The sequence below is a fragment of the Chroicocephalus ridibundus genome, chromosome 10 (assembly GCF_963924245.1).
Source record: "Chroicocephalus ridibundus chromosome 10, bChrRid1.1, whole genome shotgun sequence".
NCBI classification, from domain to species: Eukaryota; Metazoa; Chordata; class Aves; order Charadriiformes; family Laridae; genus Chroicocephalus; species Chroicocephalus ridibundus.
The window spans coordinates 17,559,626-17,578,288 of NC_086293.1; the positions used below are offsets into that span (position 1 = coordinate 17,559,626).

The 18,663-nt window shown below is 38.5% G+C and overlaps 1 protein-coding gene across 1 annotated transcript; it reads right to left on the reverse strand.

Annotated features, from left to right (window-relative positions):
* Positions 1–345: 345 nt before the first annotated feature.
* Positions 346–14,762, reverse strand: CEP15 (centrosomal protein 15). The gene is made up of 5 exons (XM_063347851.1): positions 14,650–14,762; positions 12,979–13,058; positions 12,120–12,243; positions 7,277–7,351; positions 346–4,698 (listed from the first exon to the last, which is right to left on the reverse strand). Exons 2-5 carry the CDS (start codon positions 13,029–13,031, stop codon positions 4,555–4,557), a joined length of 396 nt encoding a protein of 131 aa, XP_063203921.1. The 5' UTR covers positions 13,032–13,058; positions 14,650–14,762; the 3' UTR covers positions 346–4,554.
* Between the last annotated feature and the right edge of the window lie 3,901 nt (positions 14,763–18,663).

Here is an 18,663-nt window from a genome sequence, read left to right on the forward strand (position 1 = left end):
CCATATCTTGCTAGTAATCACATAGCTGAAGTAATTTAGCACACAGCTATTGTGAAACAATAGGAAGAGTGCAAATAATCAATCTGGGATTCATTACATTTGGAATTTTCAGCAGTAAACTTCTGAGATTCTAATCTTCACGCAGCAGGTTAATATTTCAGATCAGTGTCAGAGGAAAACTGAGGAAAATAAACACCATATCTAAGAAAAGTATTTATCACTAGCATAATCATTGTCCACACACTTGGCTATGGCAGGCACCAATTTACATCCAACTCGTATGTGCAAAACACTAAAATTCAAGAGGCAGTGGCTAAAGGATCAAAGCTTTATTCAACTGTAACACAGTATATCCATGGATTATAATCCTTGAGCAAACAGAATATTACAGTAATGAAGACCTTAGCATTACAAATATGTTAAAACAGCTTGCATTTGGGGTGATATTTAAGGTCAAGTTGTATCTGAACACAACTATTAAAATATTATGAAAATTACCATTATGGAGTAAATAATGTTTTCTTTCAAATGTAACCTCTAAAAGTACATTCCATTTCAAATTTGGTTTTCCTATTTTTCAGTACCAACAAGCTCCAGCTGAGCATCTACATCCATGACCTGCTCTATGTAAATGAAAAAGACAGGAATGAAGAACTATGAGCTCAGCCTAAAATATAGCTCCCAACTTCTATGAAAACATGACCCTGAATAAATACAATCAAGAGGATACCATAGCAAGTGTCAAATATCACACATCTAAACCCTCTTATTATTTCATATGTACTCTCAAATGAAATTAATAGGCTTGAGAAAGATTCTGCAGAGTAAGAAATTTCTTATCCTAGGGAAAACTAACATGCCTTCTGCTACTGCCCCCACAGCCAGAATAACTGAGAAAGTAAAAAACTCGGGAATGTGATGGTAGAGGTGACAAGATGGGTGAACAGGCTGTGCTCCTAGGTTAGTACTGTGGTTACTCATCTGTGCATAAACCTAAAAAAGGATGATTAATTATTTCTTCGTGTAAGACACTCAAAGATTAATTTACAAAGAGGCAAAACCTTCGGTTTTCCTTACTGCTCCTCTTAATTGCTTTCCCCTACCCACCAGAAAAGCAGAAGCAGCAACAGGCTCTTAGGACCACTGCAGTTTACACATACAGGTATTTTAGCACAAAAGGGAGAGCAGCAAGTCAAGAATGCAGAGTAGCAGATTATGTTCTGAGGAGAAACAAAACATTTACCCAAGATGGGAAGGAAATAACATAAGATAGATATATATATACACATGATATATATATTATACACATAGAAAAGCTTGGGATGAGATGGGGGATAACTACATAGAATCAATATGTTTGAAGTAATAGCCTTGACTTAAAGAATATCCATTCAAGATCTCATTTAAAGCTGACATTAAACCCTATTGGTATCAATCAGGTTTTGGGATTAAAAAAAAAAACACAACAAAAAAACCCCTTTGGTTTTTAAACACTTAGGCTTAACTAACATTTGCTTTCTCAAATTTGTAGCCATAGAAATACAAGTGGCAAACTAGCTCAGCCATAGTAGAAACTGTGCACTCAACAAATCTAACAAGAGATACCATATAATCGTGTTCCCTGCCACTGCTTGTCCCGAGGTCTGTGCCAAACCAGGAAACACTTGCTCCTGTACCTTAATAGCCCTGCTGTGTGCTTCCCTGCCCCTACTGCTGTGCTGTTTCACAGTCGTATGTAATTGCATTTATTTATATCAGACCACAGGCTAACATGACGGCTCTTGTCTCTGAGAGCACTCACCTATACACATTCCTGCTTTAAATGTTTCTCTTCATTTTTTCCTTTTCTGGATATATTCCTATATAATTTTCCATGCGTTAGCTACCCTATTGCTCCTAAAGCTATGCTGCAGGAAGAAAAAAAAAAATTCCTTCTTCGAAAAGAAGATAATTTAATTTCAATCTTAATTTCTTCACACAACTAGACTAGCAAAATAATCAGAAACACAGTATCCGAGCAGTTAACGGTAGCACAGAAATGACACTAACACTGCTTGCAGGTGCCTCTCACAGCACGCTCCCAAATCCCCACTCATCCAGCTACCATGCCCTCATAGTCCACACGCTCAGCTTTCGTTCCATGGGAAATCAAAGGGGGCAAGGAGATAGTGAGCATCTGCATTGTGTCCCAGTGTTTAGGCGGAGTCCAAAGAGATAAAGACCCAGATTATGCACACGTATAAAGTACTTAGGGGCCCAGATTTCAGTTTAAGTGATTTCACTTTGGATGCAAACACCAGGATGAATCCTAGTCTTTGTTAGCAACTAACTGCTCACCCATCCCTTCATTTTTGGTATGGTGCGTAATAGCTTTTTCCTTCTTGTCTGCTCAACTGGGTCCAATTATTTGCTTTTTAAATGTGAGCTCTACAATTCTAAGATCCATACACATTCCCGCTAAATCAGATTGAGAACCACATTGTGATTTTACAGAAGAAAATATTACCAAGTTGTCTTTGTGACAGAACACTGAGTAGGTATAAAATTGCAATGGTCTCTATGCCAGGTTTTTTTTTTAAACTCTCTGCTTGTAAGATGAAAGCCTAATTTGATATTTTTGTAGTTATATAACAGTTCTAATATTTTGTGACATTTTGTATTGTGACACTATAGATGAAATTGTCATCGGACTGACACCCTTTACTGTTTATTCCTTAATTACAACTGTTAACAACACTGCAGAGAAGCGTGCTAATCTGCCATCACATATTATGAAAACAACGTTATTGTTACAAACACCAACACCCACTCAACAGGATATTTCTAAGATGGTAGTTTCTGTAAAAACTTATCAGTTTAATGGACACTTCAATAGAAAAAGTTTTAAATGAACTCTTAGTATTCCCGTTGAAAACATACAACAATTTTATATCACAGCTGAAGTTTTGATTTTATTGCATCAGCGATTCTTCAGCTAATTTAAATTCAGACAAAACTGAGTGCCTAATTTCAGGGAGAACAGGGTCTGCAGATTTTGGTACTTAAAGACTACCCAAACTTCCTATAGTTTTCAGGTAGAACTTAGTTCTCTAGGTCTGACTGGACCATAAACTCCCCATGAACAGCTAATCAGTGAATAACTTAACTCTGTCTAATTAACTTAATGAACTCAAGCTTTTAGTGCACTGATCCAAAGCTGTCAGGACGCTTATGAGAAATGTTGCTAAAAAGTACCCCAGTTTCAATAAAAGTCATTAAAACATTATATCTCTCTATAAAAAAATTATATCTCTATGTAGCACGGAGACACATAGACCAGTTCACTAGAAAAATTTGTAATAATTACATTTCATATCCTCAAACACTGACAGAGGTAATTTTTTTTCCTCCTACTTCCAGGCTGGAGGTGGAAGTTTGTTGTTGTATATGAGATCAAATTTTAACAATATATTGACTCAAGTCCAGGTTCTTATTCTAAAAAAAAAAAAAAAAAAAAAAAAAAGTTTTTTTTTTCCCCTAGGTTTCCTTTGCTTAGGAAGGACTAAATTTCTGCAGGCCAAGTCACACACCTGGAATGATCTTCCACTGAACTGATACTTTAAAAAGCACTGCACCAGAGCAATGAAATTTTCATACGGAGTTAGCCCACTGTACAGTCAAAACTCACTGATAACTGCACCACTGTAGGAAGAAGCAGAAGAGCTGTTCAATGGCTGAAAATGAAAATACTATCTCCTCAACTTCTATATATGCTTGGTTCTTGGACAGCTGCTGCCAGCTACCTTTCAGTTTGCTTCTTTCAAACTTTTTGTGCCTAAGCAAAAGTTCTCACTTTTAGATTATGTCTATGTAAAGAAAATAGCACTAAGAGCAGACTAGAAGTAGTAAAAAACCCTAGAGATTTGTTTAGTTTTTCTTGTCTTTATCCACCCATTAGACAGGAAATACAAAGTAGGCAGCAGGAGGCTGGGAAAAGCAGCAGTGGTTACTGGGGTGAGGTGTAGAAGCAATGAAAGGGGCAATGACAAAAGTCAGGGAAAATGATGCAGAAACTCAAAATGTTCCTTCTACAACTGCTCTCATGAAGGTTTTTACACAGGTTCCTGTTGCTAAGCCAAGACTACTCTGATGTGAACAACCTGCCTTTCCAGTAAATTCTTCCTTTTTCCCTCATCCACAGAGACATATAGCACAGATGACGGCGGTGAAGAAAGATAATGCATGAATCTGTCTTTACTTATCGTGCTTATATGTAGAAGCGGAGGATTAAAAATAACCTAAAACTCTTCTCATACTGAAAATGCAATTGCCTTGGTGGGTTTCTATACACCAGTGTTTCTCACTTTTGATCCTAAAAGCCCCTTTGAGCATTGCTTCTCTAATACAGAAAAAAGAATTGTACACAATGCGACAATGGAAACAAATTATCCAATATAGTTCATTTTCATTTAAATGATTTACATTACAATTTAATGGCATGGTACTCCGTTGCCTGATCTGGATGATCTCGTCTGCTTAAACTACAAATTACAAAACAAAATGAAACTAGAACGTTTATTTTTGTGAATCTTCTTCAGGGTAGCTTATGTTCAGTTTTGTAGTTTTCATTTTCGTAAAACCAATAGGAACTTCTGCTCTTCCTAAAAGAAACTGTTCCCACTTGGGAAGAGATTCTTTTATTGATGCCCAATAGAGAGTCTGAGAAAGATATAAGAAAAAATAAACTTAATTTCAAAATCTGTATCAGCCTGTTTAAAAACAATATAGATATACAATGCATTATTAAATCTCGCCTTACGAGTGAAGCATGAAATTTCAAATCTCTTGTATGATACAAAATACCAGCTTGGAAAGATTTCATTCTGCAGCATGAACTGTGAAGTGACTGAATGTGCCCTCTTGTGGTAAGCAATAGATTAGTTTAGACGCTCACAGCAGTTTTAATAAAATATTTTCCATGATAATAAACTTTTCCAAAAGCAGCTTTTATTTTTAAGTACATATGTTACTGGAATTTAATTTTGAAGTGGAAAAAACTGTTTAATGTTATAAATGAAAAGTGTTATGCAAATTGGTTGTCCTATGAAAGTTTGCAGTAAAGTAGTTCAAAATATGTGAGTAAAATTTTAGACGTGATAAATCACTGATGAAGTAATCTGTTCTGGTATTTGAATCACAAATTATAAAAAAAAAAAAAAAAAAAAAGAAAATCTGTATAATTATCCTGTGGTCTAGGAAAACGACTGTGGATTATCTAATCCCTTCTCTGCGTTACCCTGTGTCTCTGAGTAATAAATTTAATGTTTTTATCTGTGGAAAAGACATACCGTTCATCATTTTTGTGTTGGTGTCCTAAGGACAACTTTGTTGTTTGTAGGATTTTGAAGAAAATTTTAAGTGCCACGTATCATCTTTTTCCAGAAAATAAGGTGATCAAAGAGCTGTATTAAAGCCAACACTTTAATCCATCTACCAATGTAAGTATTTTTAGACATTGACATCCATTCAGAAAAAAGTGATTTTATAGAAAACATTTATGGTACATATGTATTGAGCCTTTTTTTCTTTACTTGTTTAAGTATATAATGTAGAAGCAGTGTACCACAAAACTGAACATCTCCCTGCAGAGTATTAGATTCCTGGCTAATCATTTTGATCTTTACATATAACTCAGATATAACTATGGCTCTTGCAGATTTACAAAAATATTTTCTTCAACAGATTTACTCAAAGAATCTTTTCTGACAAGCATATGTGCTGTCACACAAAACTACTCGACTTAGCAAGCTGGGGATCCATTATAGCCATAACTTTCAAAGTATATTAATACAGACACATATATGGCTGAGCGAAATATGCTCAGAAGTGTTTTGGAACAAAGCACGTACAAGAATTTTGTACCACGAAAGAAAGTTTTCTTTTTCCACTATTTATAGTACTCTTCTCTAGAAGTATAAAAAAGGCTGAAATAGGATCTTCTCCTTCAAATAGTATCTCTGTTCTCTCTAAAATTCAACCGCTGCTGCAGAGTGTAGACATCTCTGCAGCCATAAGCAATTGCTCTGCATTCTCCAATTTGTGTGGAGTTTGGTCTGCATGCCACGAATGGCCGAACACCTAACACAGGACAGAGGGAGAAGCAGTCCAAAACTGACCCAAACAGCTCTAGAGGTGCCTTGAAAATCCTCGAGGAGTCTAAAACTACTTCTGAATACAGTCAGAATAGGTTCAATATTAGTAGCTTGGCATCTTTCTTAGCATCATTCAAGATGTATAAGTATCTAGGAAAAAATGTAGACTTTTGCCTAAAAATCTCTAAAAAAAAATATTTTTAAAAAAATCATTGAATGGGCATACTCAGCGTGCATCCTGTCACAGTGATAGGAGTAGGCTATTTAAAAAATGCAAGGACAGACAAAAACTTTAAACAGTAACCAGAACAAGAAGTGATGCCTCTCATTTAAGTAATAGCCTAAGCATTACAACACTTGCCCAGCAGGTGTGAAACTCATGTAAAATACACCTCTCTTCACAAGCTGACAGCACTAAAATCTATACCTTTCCCCTCCTTTGACAGTGTCCTAGCACACAAACTAGTGTGGGACACTCCGTGTTACTATGCCTGTGGAAACTAAGCCACCATACAACGAAGAATACACAAACCACTGGTGCAAGAAACACAAGTGGGAATCTGACGTAGTGGCCCTGTGGTTGTTTAGTTTGCAGCAGGAAGAGCTGTGCTCCAATTCCTGCTCCCAGGACTGTTTCTGTCCTCATCATTCATTCATCACTTCAGCAAAAATCAAGCGTTCCTACTGTAGTAGTACTTTTCGTAAGTTCCCAGACAACCATAAAATAACCCTGAGAAGTAAAAATTTCTCTGTTCATGCTGATAGACTGTTGACCCTGAAATGTAAAAATGACAGTCTGTGGCAAACTGAAAACGGGATGACCATATAAAACAAATTAACTAGATCTGACATAAACACAGTAATCTTCTGATATTCACAATATTCATTTTTATATTTGACTTCATTTTTAAACAGAAGTTTGTATAGGTCTGAAAGATGCTAAATATTTCCACCAGAATGCTCCAGAATCTAGGGACCTTGCCCCAGAATTTAGGTTCAGCTTGCTACACAGTACACAGGCCTTTGGCTATACCAGTCACTGGATTTTAAAATCAATTATTTTCACTTTAAGAACATGCTTCAGGGGGAAAAAAAGCAAAATATTTGGTAAACAGCAAATGAAAAGACAGAATTCTAGGACTTACTTCTAACTTAACAGTATCGGGATGTGGAAGTAAATACACTCTTTCTTGCAGCTTTTTTTCTGCTGCTTCTATATCCTAAAACACAGGCAAAGCACATTTTAAAAACAAACAAACACTGGGAATATTAAAGGGAAAATGCACACTCACATGAAGACATTTAATTAAATGAACTCATTACAGCTAAACAGCATTCAAGTAACACTGAAGTTCACATCTTTCTGTTTAGTCAGTCTGAAATCCAACTTGTACTGGTAAGACTAACATCTTACAGTTTCTAAATATGTTTGCTGTACCTTTTTGATACAAGAATAAATTTCACAACCACGTAAGTTGCTGCACATTTGTTGCTGCAAAACACCATTATTTTTTCTGGACACTAGGATATATTACAGTTAAACTCTGTTCTCTAAAACTCAAAAAAATGGCGGGGGAACAGAATGGTTTTCTCTGTGCTGCATGAAGACTGAAGTATGTGTTCTAGCTACTGTAACTGTAAAGTAACTAGGCAAATTATGTGCAAGATCTTTACTCCTCAAGACAAAGATGACTTGCTAATATGCATGCATAACATGTGCACAAAAATGTAGAGCTGCAGCAAGCTGTTCACCAGACAAACTTGGATGACAATGCACCTCACATAGCTTTTTTACAAAAAAATCAGTATTTGGGTTTCAGCTTGTCCAGTGGATGTGTGCTGGATTCACAAAAGCCTAAATACATTTTTAAAAAAAGAAACAACCAAAAAACAACATCAACAAACAAATCAAAACATCCCCCCAAACTAACCGCCTTCCCCCTTTAAAGTTCTGACCCGTTCCTGTGGGCTTAGTTCCATACCCAAACATTGAAGAGATTGAGTGGTGGGCAGATGAAGAGAGACAGAAAGGGACGTGGGAGTGGGGTGTGAAGAAGCCAAAGCTGAACAGAGTGGAGGGGGAAAGAAAGTATAGCAGATGGCAGAGTTGGGAGCAGAGAGCGGGTGTGAAGAGTACAACAGAAAAACTAAATGAGAGAGGAAATTCCCCAAAGGGACTTCCCAAATATTCACCACCACTGCCGCTGAAAAGAAGAGTGAGATTCTGGAGGAGCATAAGAGAGACCAGACATGATTACTGGTACTGAATATTAGCCAATCTGAATACATCAATAAGTAAACAGTGCTCGACTCAAGTTTAGTTCAAAAAATATGACTCAAATTCAGTAGAGTATGATTAATAAAAGCAAAAATCAGCCTTACTGTTAGCTGAAGTTCAACTTAGTGATACAGACACACTCAGTTCATTCAGTTTACAGTGTTCATCTTATTCTATTTCATTAATTCCTTGTACGGCATGATTGTGTGCTCTTGTACATAAGTACAAATCAAATCTAAGCAAAACTGTTCTCCCTTTTCTACAGCAAAGTGCAAACCCTTGTAGGAAGTTAAAGGATGTCTGAGAAAGAGCAAACTAAGTCTCAGATTTATCCAAACCCTTGGAAGTAGCAAGTGGCTGCTGCTTTTCAGGTGAGAAAAGACAAACAGGCAGTAAACGTAAGGGGGGGAATATGGGCAAAGATGAAAGCCATTTGAAGTCACAATGTCAAAATAACAGAGGACAATACAGACTTAACTAACCTAAGCAACGAATTTCACTGTTGCACGTACTTAGAACAGATATACCACAAATGGCACCAAACGAAGCTCATATCAGTATGGCTCAGACCAAGTCTGGAGAAGTTATCACCATACTGAAAAGAAGGACCAATCAGTAATGTTCACTTCAGATTCCTTCAAAGGATTTTCCTCCTTTCTGATTCCTTCTTCCTAATTCCTGTAGAAATTTTCACAGGAAGGAAGAATACCAATCAAGTTCACTATTTTTTTATATACTCAGCAAAGTCATTGGAATATTTACGGTGATAGGAAATGAGTGTCTTTCAGGCAAGAAAGGAGACAGCAGTTGTGCATATATGTTTAGTAGAGAAGGTCACTTTGGCATAGCCTAGATATTGGATGTGTCTTTTCGTTGCTCACTCTAGTTTGTATGTTGTGCAGTCTATTGTCATTCAGAATACTGATTTAATGACAGACAGTGAAAGAAATTTTTGCTGGAAGGTGTAGCATGCTTTAGAAAATAACTGGAACTACTGAAAGATTAGATGGCACTTCTTGTGTGTCTATACAACTGGTGAGCTTGTAGGAAAAAGAAACCCCTGTCATCAACATAAAAATAAATACATCAGCAGCGTAAACTTCTTCGTAAAAACCAGCAAATCTAGTATGTCACAATACTGAAAAAAGAGAGCATCTTACAACGCTTCCCCTAAAACCACAAGGACTGGAATGAAAACAATTCAAGACCCTTCCCCAGAGGTAAAATTGAATGCATGACACATGCATCACTTTTAGGGGACCAAATTCAGCTGTCACTTATATTGACTTCAGTCTGGCAGAATCACACTTAAATAATTCTAGAATTACAGGCCTGTGAAAGAAAGCAAATTTGGTCTAAATTACCTTCCCAATACTAACAACTATATAGTATATTCTTTCTTTTCTATTTCATGTTATAAGCTGTTGCACAGTAATACATATTTCTAAACACAAGAAATATTACCGACAAACAAATGTCATAAATTAGACTATAAATACTAGTCTAATTTCTGCTTTTATTATAACAACATTATATAAGTACCAAATGATACGGATTTCCCTAATCTGCAGTCTCCCTCTAAACACATCAAGGAAAATACTACAGTGATTATGTTAAAATGCTGAACAAGTGCTTATAATGTTAAAATTTCTATTTAAAAAAAAATATGTTTAGTTCCTTGCTTCCTACTGATTAGTAAATAAATTCATTTTGAAATGCTTTCCTGTGCATAAATATCAACTAGCACAGAGAAAGAAAAATGTCTTTTGCTATGATCGCATACTGAAAACAACTGATTTTGCTTACATGCAGAAAAACAGAAATGCAAATAAAAAAATAACACTTCATCATGTCCATGTATTTTTGAGTAGGCCAAATCAACAACTCTCCACATGGTAACTGTGAAATGTACAGTGCCTGGTATCAGGAACAATATTCTGAAGCTGGCACATTAATCAGTCTTGTTTTCAAGCTTCTCATATATTATTCTGCATAGATTTTTTTTTTTCCTGTTTTCTTCTGTTATCAGAAAGCATCTGCAGGAGTGCATGCCTGTTAAAACTAGTATAAAATTAATAGATTTAAACTGATTTATGCTACTTTATCCTGCAACAGAATTTGTTTTGATACATATGTTTTTGCTTTTTTTCCGTACAAACACCAACATTTTTGACACTTGAAAGGAACAATTTTGAGGATGTGACAGAAGATGGCAAATATCTGTTTAACTGCAAAAATATTTACACTCTGTATATGTCTGAGCTATTGTTAACAATCCCAACACAACAAGATTGCAGCATGCAGAAATATACCTTGCATTTATTATGTTTGCCTGTATATGTTAACTGAGAATGCATTTATAAAATACAAATACTTTATAAAAAACTACATTTATGAACTAAAAATCTGTTATAAAATGGATATGGAAAATGGGAGTCATAATGGCTGAAATTACTAAATCGATGGAGCATGAAGTACGGAAAAAATAAAGAAACCATCCACCTCTCCCCAGCCTTCCTCTAAAGCACCTATACTGGTCTATATCCACTACAGAGTACTTTGATCGCCCCAGCCCACAATGCATCAGTTTACCGGAGTCCAAGTTGAAAAATCTTCCTTGTCACAGAACAGTTAAGAAGGCATCCCTGATTAACTGTTCTGCCTTGTCTCCCACTCCCTAAATATAGCTTCCATTTAAATACAAAGAGGGCCTGCAATAGAATTATACCCATCCGAAATGCGAACATTTTAAATCTTAACCAGGCTCTCCATGAAGAAAGAAAAAATTTTCAGTAACACAAATTAATCACGTAATTTTCTAAAGTAAAACCTACTGTTTCAGTAAACACAATACATGCAATGTGGACCCTTAATAAGTAAGAGTTTAAAGAAAATGCATGACAGGTATGGGTTTCTGCTGTTTCCTGAAAAACCGACGAACGTTTTTCAAATGTGTGCTCATGTCAGCGGAGAAGTGCAATCTCTTCAAACTCTTGTCTAAGTTAGAGGTTCCAGAAGAGGCATTCTAGTCCCCGCCATCAAACCTAGATCTTTTTAATGGCCCGTTCTCAAACATCTGCTGAATTTACCTTAGGAAACGTAAATCTTACCTAAATACGACAACATGTATGTAGAACAGCTATTAACGTGATTAACAGCATCATCACTAGGAAGAGCCAGAAACACCAAACACTCCTTTAACAAGCTCGCAAGTCAGATTCTACACCTCTTTAAAGAAAAACATTAAACTGAGAACTTCTTCCACAGCTTCCCACAACCACAGTGGGAGAATAGTTCTTACCCTGGACTAAAAGCATCACAGGCTGGTCAGCCCCTATTTCCAAACATACCCCTATATCTTGAATCAAACTGTAAAGGTGCGGTAAGTCTTGTCAGACTAAGTTCTCTTAGGCAGACATGGAATAGCATGTGTTGCATCTCTACATGTACTTTAAAAAAAAAAAAAAAAAAGAAAAAAGATAGTAACAGCTGCCACCACGAGGCTCATACAAGAAGGGCATGGGAAATAGGTAGTGATGCCACCAGATAATAAAGACTTGTCATTTAATGCTTTGGTCAAGTTCCAGAAGAGGGAACTGTATATAGGAAAATTCAAATGATAACTATAGAGCAAACGCTTTTTAAAAAAACCTTTTAAGCTACATAACCATGACATTTCAATGCGGTTCCTGGTAGTTGCAGAAACTTACATTTAAAAGTGCTGCATTCCTTTTACGAGCTGCATCAGCTGCTTGAGTTTGCCATGTCTTTTTAGTCTTTTTGTCTCCTAGATAAGTCTCCATCTGCTGTAGCAGCTCTGATCTCTGAGACAGTCTACAAAGGAAAACATTTTGCTAAGTGGGTAGAACATTTTGCTCAGGAGCTAGAAAATAACCTTTTTACCTTACCCAGTTTTCTCAAAACTATGGGGCTAATTAAGCCGGCTGTAGGGTGGGTGTGCTGGGGGAGGGAAAAGGTACAGGCAGCCACCACCTGCTGTGCTTGCATGAAGCTATAATGTTGCAACCAGCAATCCTCATATGCTAAGGTGCTTAGAAGCACTGACTCTCCCAGAACAGGAAAAGCAGGGTGCGTTGGGGTGACTCGATCAGTACTACTCTTGCTCGTTGGCAAGTACTAGTTGTTACAAGAAAAGCAGATCTTTCTGAATCATTACTGTATTTGCTTTACAATCTGAGTTTACAGGGCAACAAAGAAGCAATTCTATAATTGAGGCACAGAGTGAGAGAATCCAATTACCTTCCTCAAATAGGAATTTCATGGTGACAGGAGGTTAACGATGGAGAACTTAAACCAGTACCACCATTGGAAGTCAAAACTCTCATCAACCTAAATACCCTTAACACCAACCAAGGATGCTAATTCCAATAGTTCATGAAGGAAGAGTGCCATCTCCTGGAACACCAACCCCTTGTTGAAATACCACCATGCTCTGTTCAGAGCTCGGATTCACCGTTCACAGGATGGTTGTGTGCAGTGAGGGAGGTCTGTCAGGACCACAACGCAAAATGGTGCAAGGCAGGCCGCAGCTCTGAAACAATTACTTACATCTCTTTGTGTCTTCTAGCAAGGTGAACCTCCTGAGCCAAATAGGATGACATTTCCAGTTGCTTGCCCCAGTTTTATCACTGTATTAAAGGAAAACCAAGTGAAATTAACATCTGTGAAAGACATACATGAACATACACTTTCCAGTATTAAATAATTCCGTGTTAAAAATCTGCACGCATTATATTTATGTATCAGCTATCTACACAAAACTTATAAATTTTAATATTCACTACAAGATATTGGTACATTCTGCTTTGAATACATGCACGCTACTAATGTTCACATGTTTTAGGAAAATCTTACTGTATTCTAATAATTAATAGAGAACTAAATTTGACTTTCACATTCCAGATTTCGCATTAAGTTTTCTCAGGTTTCAGATGTTTACAATCCCCCACGGAAACTGTGCTTGCATAATTTGTGTATTCCTGTTTACATTAGTGATTTCTGGCTTTTGTCACGTTACCCTGAACACAAAGTTATACGTGCAAGTATCATTTATAACTACCTCTTACAGACACAGTGCCCTGTTCATAGGAATCTATGTTTAAGTACAGACAGATTAAACTAAATAACTTAAGCTACTAAATCAGTTTAATTTTTGAGTGCTTGAAAAATTAAGTGAAAACTTCCTGAGCTCAGCTCTTCAGCAGTGTAACACAGTACATGACAGGACACAGTTTAAATTGTTTACACCTTACTGATTTTTTTGAGATAAGAAGGAAATCAACTGCCCACTGCACGCAAACCAAGCTCCTACAGCACTTTTCATAGGGCTGAAAGTGTTTTACAGTCTACTATTTATTCACCTCAGAGGTGACTGCATTGTTGTCACATCAAGTAAAATTAAAGAAAATAAAAGACCCTATGGTATGTTCACAATGTTGAAAGGTGGGAGAACTAAAAGATCTCATCAAGATACAAGAAAATTAGGAAAGGCCTCCTCTCTGTCAAGAGATCCACATGCAAATGTGAAGCAAGTTGTTTACATGTGTACCCTAACTTCGGGAGAGCCCATGTGCTACGGATACACGTTTCACCACACCCTGAAAAATATTTCTATGCAACTGGCATAGTGCTAAAAGCTTCCCCTTCATTTAATAACGTGCACACTCCCTGTGTGCTCTTTCCCTCGTGCCATTTGCGAGACCAGGCTGGATCCCCACTCATCAGGCGAGGCCTTTACTGGCAACGGGAGAAACTAAAGCAGGGGGAGTGCAATCGCACGCACCTCTTTTCTTCAGGGGAGCCTAGCTTACGAACAATATAAATAAACAAGCAGCCGGTGCGGGCGCCCCCCGCCCGCAGCACCGTGGGACGACCACTTCACAGGCGTGAGGCAACCCGGGCCGGACCGCTGCGGGCCAGGACCCGCCGGCAGCCCCAGGCTCAGACCCCGCCTGGTCGAGAGCCCTGCGGGGAACCCTCGGGTGTCGTCTGGGGTCGGCGGGGCCGGACCCTTCCCCTCAGGTCAGCGGCCCCCGAGAAAACAGCAAAGGAGCCGCCACAGGCAGCGCGGGCCAAGGGCAGCCAGGAGCCGCCCTTAGCCCCTACCATTGGGAAGCGGGGGGGGGGGGGAGGGGGAGATCTACTAGCTCCTCGGAATGTACCATCCTGTTGGACCGAGAGGGGAGAATACAAGAAAGAAAAATGAATAAATACACAGACCTAGTTTACCTTCAGCCTCGCCGCCTTCGAAAAGGAAGGCAACTGCCCACCATGGTCTCCACGACGCCTTAACCGTCCCCACCTCCCCCGCTGTCATGGAGACGGCCGGAAAGGTGGAGCCTTGCCGTAGGCGCTGATTGGCCTCGTGGCGCCTCGGTAGGCGGGATCAGGCGACGTCGGGATCCGCCTTCGCCCCTGGGATTGGAGGAGCGAGAGGGGGCAGAGCCCAATTGTTGCCGGCGGGCGGTCTCGTGCCGTGGCCGTTAGCGCTGAGGCGGCGCGCGCGGGCTGGAGGTTGGCGGCGCCTCAGGCAGCGGCCGCCGTGAAACTCCAGTGTGGAACCGGCCCGGTTCCCTGCGCACACGCACGCCAGATACGGCTATAGTTTGGGCAGACTTTTTGGGCTTTGCGGCCCAAACACGCCCAGGAAGAGCGAACCTGCTCCGAGTGACGCTGAGGGTTGGCATTGCCTGCTCTTGCGCCTTTGGCAGCTCGGTCATCACGTTGCCTAGTGGGGTAGACCTGCGTTTGAAGGCAATTGTTGCTTTCCTGCACAAGGAACAGCATTACGTTTTTTGGCACGGGAAGCGTGCAGTGAATGCCAGCCAGATTCTCCGCATGTGTTTCCAAACCCTGTGGTGTGGATCTTGCCCTCTGTATAATTGAGAGCAGAATTTCTTCCAGGCCTCAAAGACAAAGAGTTACTGAGGCTCACTCTAGTCCTTCATAGTCAAACTTTAATCAAAATGTATTTTTAAAACACAATTCATCCACCTTTCTGGTGATTGGTGTTGTCCTTTGCAAAAAAAAAAACCACAAAACCAAGCACTTCTAAGGCAAATACAGCTGAAAGTTTATTTTTCTTCATTGTTGCCCGATAGATTTACGCACATTTGCAGCTGTGGGTGATTTCTAAAAGCTGCTCTGAAAGAGCTTCTCTTGCCTGTTTCCTTTCTAAACATTCTCTGATGATAGTGTTTTGAGACGCCTCATCACAAGCCTTTCTTACTGCTGATCAGAAGTTCTTTCTTGTGATTCTTCAGCTCTTTATCTTTCCCTTTTTTTTCCATTCTCTGGTTTTATATTTCTGCAACAAACTCGCATTAATTCACTTTATGACATATAATTAAGTAGAAATTCTTTAACGTACTTGTCAACTTACCCCTGCTTATTGCATATTGCAGCAGTCAAGATAAATAGTACTTAAAATCTTCCCCCCTCTCTCCCCTTGTGATTTAAAGGCAAGACTTCCCAATAAATGATATGGAGAAAGAGGAGCCCGTCCTCATTTTTAATGGTGTGAAAAGCTAATGGTTACGGTCTCACTAAATTTAACGGAAAGCCTAACTGTTTTGCATATCCTACTTTGAGCTACACCAGTTCTCTGTAATGGCAGTGATCTTTCTTTCTTGTAGCATTTAATGAATTTCAGAAAGAATAAAGACAAATTGAAGTTTGGTTTACATAAACCATTATATATGCCATTTGTGGAGAGAATGCAAAGAGCATTTTAGTTAAGCTACAGATACTATCAATTGTTCAGTGTTGCGGAAGCAGACAGGATGGAAACTATAATTTCTTAATGACTGCTTTATGTGACAGTGGATGAAACACTCTGTATGTTCATAGCTAATGAGCTATAAGCTCTGCATTCATTTTTTTCAGTATTAATGGTCTTTTTTCATTAGAAGAGCAACCTAACCTAGATCAGCTCCCAACTTGTCAAGAATATAAGCTTTAAACTATTTTTAAATAAAGATGTCTGCTAGTAACAGCCAGAAATCCCCAATAGCAGGCTGTTTTGAATAAGTGGTTCCTTGTATCTGCAAAGCAACCACAAAGAAGTCAGTGACAGTCATTGCAGAAACAGGGCTTTATAGATAGGAGTCACTTACATGGGGAAAGACACTCTCTTGCATATCTTAATCCAGTGGCATCTAATCATAGTGTGCTCTATAGATTGTGTTACGTCGTTCCCCCCCCTTCCCCTAGTTTTCAGTAATACTGTGCATCTTACAGAAAAAAATATTTAAAAGCTTTTATATGTGTGTGTCCTCACTAAATACTTCTCTTTTTGTTTGAGCTTACTGTTGGATCACTGGTATAAAAAGTTGAAAACCCGTATTTACTGTCCAATTGTGCTAATTGTACACTTTAAGACCAGAGTAGTCCCTCTGTTGTTTGGTCAGAGTCTGCAGTAGAAGTGTTAGGCCTGAGATCGTGCACTCCATGACTGCCTAAATACGGATTAAGAATTTATGGTTAGCACTGAAATGTGGGCATTGTGACCCTAGTTTTTTCTTAACCCTGCAATTTGGTTTTAGTCTAAAAATGTAGGAGAAAGGTGTTTCCTGAGCGAAACTGGTGAAATATAACACTAGGTGGCACTTAAACACAGCTAACAAAGACTTAAATCTTGCAACACACAAAAAACAGTCAAACACATTCTGTTCTAACATGCAGTTAATTATATCCTCAAAATGATGTCTTGGATTGATATTACTAAACAAACATGTATAAAATGTAATTACAGACAAGTGAAATAAATACTGTAGGCTTATAATTGCAAGATATGTTTTTTGCTTGTAATATGCTACACACCTGTGCATAGTTTATATAGCTAGTATTTTATTTTGTCATTTTTACTAACATTTAGAATGGTGCGATTTAGCTTTATGTGCTTTTATTTACTGGTACCAATTTTTGCCATATGTCAGTTTTTAAAAAATGGTATGTTTTTATCTATTGGGATTTTAAAACAGGAGTATTTCAAAGGAAAAACAATAAAAAGAGAAGTTTTTTTTTTATGAAACCACTTCAAAATATTTTTTTTTAAAAATGCATATATTTTAATTTTTTTTTCTACTTGCTTTGCTTTCGTCTTCTTTCTTTACTTGCCTTTTGGACAAACACCTCTATTGCTATAGTAGTTTAATACCCACTTGGAGGTCCAAAGTCTGTCTGTTCATAAACATTTCTTAAGTGATACCATTGGTAAAATATACCACGCCTACGGGACAGTCTAAGAGCCGTGAAATCCCATCAGAGCAGCTTGGGGCCATCACCTTGGGTTCTGTCAGTTTTTCCCCATCAGCTTCAGAAGTGGTCTGCAGCATTTCAATCAACTGCACAAGCCCTGTGTGAAGCTGCTTTAAGTTACAACAAGCTAAAAAGGCAAAGGCACCCAAGGAAATGTCCTCCCAGTGCAGGAGCAAGCTAATAAAGCAGCAAACTTAGAAAGTGAAAAAAATGGATTTCTAGTTCCTCTTTCCCCTCACATTCCAATATTCAGGGAGTTGCTCTCATCCCTACTGTTGGCAGGTCCCATACCAGTCTCTGTTGAGGGTTACAAAGAGTTGTCTTCTCTGTGGTAGTAGGATTAGAGCTGAGATGAAGCTCATAAATGGTAGGACGCTCCCGTATTTGCATGTTGCTATTTGGCAGCTAAAGATGTGTATTTGGTGTGGGAAAGACTGGTACACATGTGGAAGTCACACTTTGTTGAAAGAAAATTGCCAGTGCATTACTGTACGCTTTGACAAACTAATGAGAACAATTTGTGTGTCCTTGTTGGAATTGCCCTCAGACATCAGGAGACCTGTTTCAGGTGAACCAGAACCCAAACAACACACTGGGATGGGCTGAGCACCCACCAGCCAGTGCAAAAACAGTTGTCCAAACTAGAGACAGTTGGGTCAAGTTCAGAAGAAGAGTTGGAAGACCTGTGGGAGAGGAGCTGTGAGTGTGAGGGCACAGAGGTGATGGAACTCCAACTGGTTTGTATGTCTGTGAAAGTGCGGCATGAAACCGTGGATCAGGCCAGGCCAAAATCTTTCCGGCATCAAAGAGAAAAATAATGGTTGTGGTAGAAGGACATAAGGAAGAGAATATTTTCTTTATGCTTTGAGGTAAAAGCCTGATAAACAGGACAAAGCTAAGAAAATCAGTCGTCAGCTGCAAATTATTTGGGTTTTATTTGTTTGTTTGTTTTTTTTTGAGAAAGATCCTTTTAGG